The sequence below is a fragment of the Propithecus coquereli genome, unplaced genomic scaffold (genome assembly GCF_000956105.1).
Source record: "Propithecus coquereli isolate 6110/MARCELLA unplaced genomic scaffold, Pcoq_1.0 Scaffold238, whole genome shotgun sequence".
In the NCBI taxonomy this organism is placed as follows: Eukaryota; Metazoa; Chordata; class Mammalia; order Primates; family Indriidae; genus Propithecus; species Propithecus coquereli.
The window spans coordinates 1,037,061-1,041,058 of record NW_012147930.1 but is presented as its reverse complement, the minus strand read 5'-3'; the positions used below and the strand labels follow the sequence as shown (position 1 = coordinate 1,041,058).

The following is a 3,998-nucleotide window of genomic DNA, read 5'->3' as shown; positions in this document are numbered from 1 at the left end:
AACTCAATGGTCCACATTTCGGTTTAAAATTTTTATAATTTGTAGCTACTTGCAGTGCTGACAAAGTGACCGCAATCTAAATATCTACCCATAGGGTAAGGCCCGTTATCCCATTATGATATGTTCGTGCATTTTAGAAGTGCAGCCGTTTAAATGATCGCATAAAGATCTTTAATCAGATGAGAGGAATCATGTCATTTTGTTAAATGTAATACAGAATTATACCTACGATACAGTAAGTACGTGAAAATCTATATGGATCTCATTAACCTGGCTATTTTATATGATGGAATTATTAGTGATTTTAATTGTACTCTAAGTAACTTCCCTGTATTTTCCAAATTTTATATACTGTGTTTAATTTTTATCTTTGATAATTACCTCAAGAACCTCGATTATATGTTTTATTGTTGTTTTCCCTACAGCGGTAAAACCCCCTCTGAAAGTAATTTTGTGGTAGTAAACGTTGGATTTACATTGACCCTGCTAAAGCCTGCTGAAAATATTTAGATATCGACCCAGGCTTCTGGAAATTAGATTCATATTTAAAAGAGACGTTTTCTGTCATTTTGCAAAGGTGAAAGGTCACTATTTTGGAACTGCCTGGGCCTGGGCATTCGTGTGGTAGGCAGCCCCGCGTGGGCCCGAATTCTTCGTGATTGCGAGTGTCTGCAGTCCGGATGGCAAAGTCTGGGGTGTGGGGGACTCCCAGTTGGGGTCAGGCAGATTAAAAGACATCAAGCTCAGGGGAGGGTCTGCAGGGGACTGACGCCAAGCTTCTAGAAGCGGCAGAAGAGCTTGCAGCAGAACCGAGCCCTGCCCTGTCCGTATTTCAGGCAGAGCCTGGAGGGCAGCGTGGGGGTCAGGACGCCTCCGCAGGGGCTGCCCGCCACGCCCCGGGACCACGCACCACGTGCCAGACACGCTGCTCCACGTGAGCAAAAGCCCTCACGGAGAACGACCGACCACCAGGCGCTAACCCACGGTCCCAGCACACAGAGAGCAGGCCACGCACCAACGCACATCTACCCGGGAAAAGTGCCTTCAGCCGTCACTGAAGTTGGAATCACGAAACCAGCTCGCTCAGAGGGAAGCCCCCGCCCCCCACCACACGCGCAGCGTGGAGCGATGGGCTAAAATCAATTGTGTTGACTGCGTGGTTGCCGCCCACACCGTTCCGTGCCTGGCCTCAGCATGGAAGGGAAATGCAGGATCAAGGTGGAAAAAAAGGTTGTAACTGTTCTGTGGTTCCTTTAAGGCCTTGCTAGGCACTGAGCCACCGGAGACCGTGCCAGGTGGGCTGGGGTGGACTGGCCACCGTGCCCACTGCGGAGGGTCCCGGGCAGGGTCACCCCAGCTGTGCTGGAGCTTCCTCTCCTGCATCAAAGCGTGTGTCTGCCGCATCCTCTGTACTGACTGCAGCTAATAACGCAGACAGCCCCAGGGACAGGCAAACCCGATGGGGAACCCTCAGACACCCTCCTTCCTGGGGCAGCCACACAGAGGGGCTGACCACCGGTATGTTTGTCTGCAAATAACTACATTTTATCACCGGAATCGATGAGGTGACATGTCACCCTGCAGTGATTCCAGCTACAACCGCCCAGGTCACCAGCCGCTGCAGAGACACAGCGAAGGCCGAGGGTCGCCGTGTGTTCTGGACTCTGAGACGGTGTCCACTCCCGCTCCTGCAGCCCCGCTGAGTACTGGACGTGGTTTTGTGTGAGAGATCACACGGTTATTTTAAATGTCGTTCTGTCATCTGTGTGTGCTACATATGGTGTCGTACATGTTATAACACAAACTTGGCGTCCCCAAACCACAGTTACAAGTTCTCAGGACTGTAAAGGCTTCTCCAGCTATGGCAGGACACCACGTCAGATTAGGGGTCACGACCTGCGTTTTTAACACAACAGGACGGACTAGAGTAAGACAGGATGCCCAACGGGCAAGGCTGTCATTCACGAATTCTGTTGGCTACATACATGCACACGTGTGTGTGTTTACAGGGCTGCAATTGACAATGTATTTTGCATTTTTTATATGCGTTCAGGGCAAAAAGGGCTTCAAGCCGGTGACGTAGTGATTCTGTGAGTGAATTCCCTCTACGAGGTGGCCACCCAGGGGCTGTGCACACACCCGTGAGCCAGGGCGACCATCCTGCTGCTCAGGGACAGGCATCCACACAAGGAGGACCCCGGGGGGTCAGTCCTTCGCAGCCCAGAGGACAAACTCACGCCCAGGGCAAAGTCGGACGTGCACACAGCCCCTCGGGCCCCGTCCGTCCCAGGACGCCCCTCCGGCCCCTGCACCCACGTGAGGAGTGTCTGTGACCACCGCTGGGACCTGCTCCTCCTACGGCACAGAGAGCGCCACCGCGCAGGGCCTCGGTACCTTCTCGATGAAGTACATCAGCGGGTCCTTGCCGCGGGGGGCGGGCGGCTCCCAGCTGAGGACCACGTAGTTCCTGCTGATCTCCGAGGCGTGCAGGTTGGTGGGGGGTCCCGGGATCTGGACCTCGCCTGCAGGAGGAGCAGACCTGTGAGTGGGGAGGAACCCGTCGCCCCGCAGCCCCCCGGGGTCACTGGGGTGTCCCTGGGCTCTGAAGAGCTGCCACATTATGCTGTCCTTTGCTTTGTTTCTGTTTTGGGAAAACAAACGAACCCAAAGACTATTTTTTCAGAGCCAAAGTGTAATACACTGTTAAACATCATGCAATTATTAAACACTTTTGTTTCTAATGCAGGTATATGTGCCAGTTCATAAGAAAAGTCTCATCTGAAAGTCTTTCGGAAGAAAGGAGAGGATTTTCCAGAAGAAATCCGGCCTTTACCCAGAAACAGGGCCCTGACCGCACTGAGGATTTGTGCGGAGAAACCATCACATTCTGTGATCTGCGGTGCGGGAGCCTCACAGGTGAGGTTGTGCCGTCGCTAACGACCCTCTCGGGGAGTTGCTTTCTCCCTGCTGTCGTATCTCGAAGAGTTTAAATCATACATCAACTTCTAAAGCACCGTGTTCGGTCCTCCCTCCGAAGATCCGAACCATGTGCGCAAGCACCGTTTCCTACACCTGCTTATTTGAAACTCTGGAGCGACGTTGACCTGCCTTTCGCAAGCAGCGAGGAGAGAGCATTCGCCACCACAGATGTCCAGCACGCCGCGCTTCCGACACACGGCTTCTTTTAAATACAATGTGAGATGCAGGGTTTTCTGTTCGAATTTGCGGGAGATTCTTATAAGGGGTGGAGGTTTTCCAGACCCACAAAACATTATGAGCTTCCCATTAGATTAGCACATGATTAAGATGGTTTGAAACCTCCCTGGGACGTCTCTGAGCCCTTCTCAATATCCGGTTGTTGCCTCAGGACTCTGCTGCAGGCAAGGACTAGAACAGCCACACAACAAGATTGGGTTTCACTGCATGAGAGTCCCGTTACGGGGCTCATAACATTTTAAAGGCAGCTCGGGCCCGGTCTGAGATCGTTCTGGCCAGTGGGTTGAATTTCAAACAGGGAGTGAGCCCGTCTCAAGGAAAGCTCACACGTGGCTGAGCCGTGGGGCAGGGAGGACGCGTGTCCACACGTACAGACCACAAAGGAGACCTCGGGAGAGAGAAGACACGGAAAACTCGTCTTCCCGTGATACCTGCCGACATCCCAAAGCTGCATCACGGTTCACCCCGCCCACGAGACGCAAACCGAGAGCACGGAAGGAAACACGGCAGGTAACGAAAGCAGGGTGGGCGCGGGCGGCGGACTGCAGAGCCTCCTTCACGCTCTTCCAGACCCTCCTGCTGATTCAGACCCGCACGTAGCCCCCGGCCCAGAGAGAGCGGAACAGGAGACGTCTCCTCTGAGGTCCAGGCGGGAAGCGAGAGTCCAGCCGGGACCTCGTCAGCAGGGACCCCGGCGGGGAGGAAACTTGAGCTGCTGAGACGTCTTCACCACCTGGGCCGTGCAGCAGCGAGAGCCCCACAGACTTGTGGTCGGCCCCCCA

The 3,998-nt window shown here is 53.8% G+C and overlaps 1 protein-coding gene across 1 annotated transcript in view; it reads right to left on the bottom strand.

Moving 5' to 3' along the window:
- The window catches only part of MYOM2 (myomesin 2), a 68,449-nt gene that overhangs the window by 42,145 nt on the left and 22,306 nt on the right, over positions 1-3,998 (bottom strand). Inside the window, exons 13-14 of the mRNA XM_012645867.1 lie at positions 2,395-2,522; positions 2,234-2,306 (exon numbers count right to left, since the gene is read on the bottom strand). Of these exons, the coding sequence (XP_012501321.1) occupies positions 2,234-2,306; positions 2,395-2,522 (201 nt within the window). The remainder of the gene's footprint in view (positions 1-2,233; positions 2,307-2,394; positions 2,523-3,998) is intronic.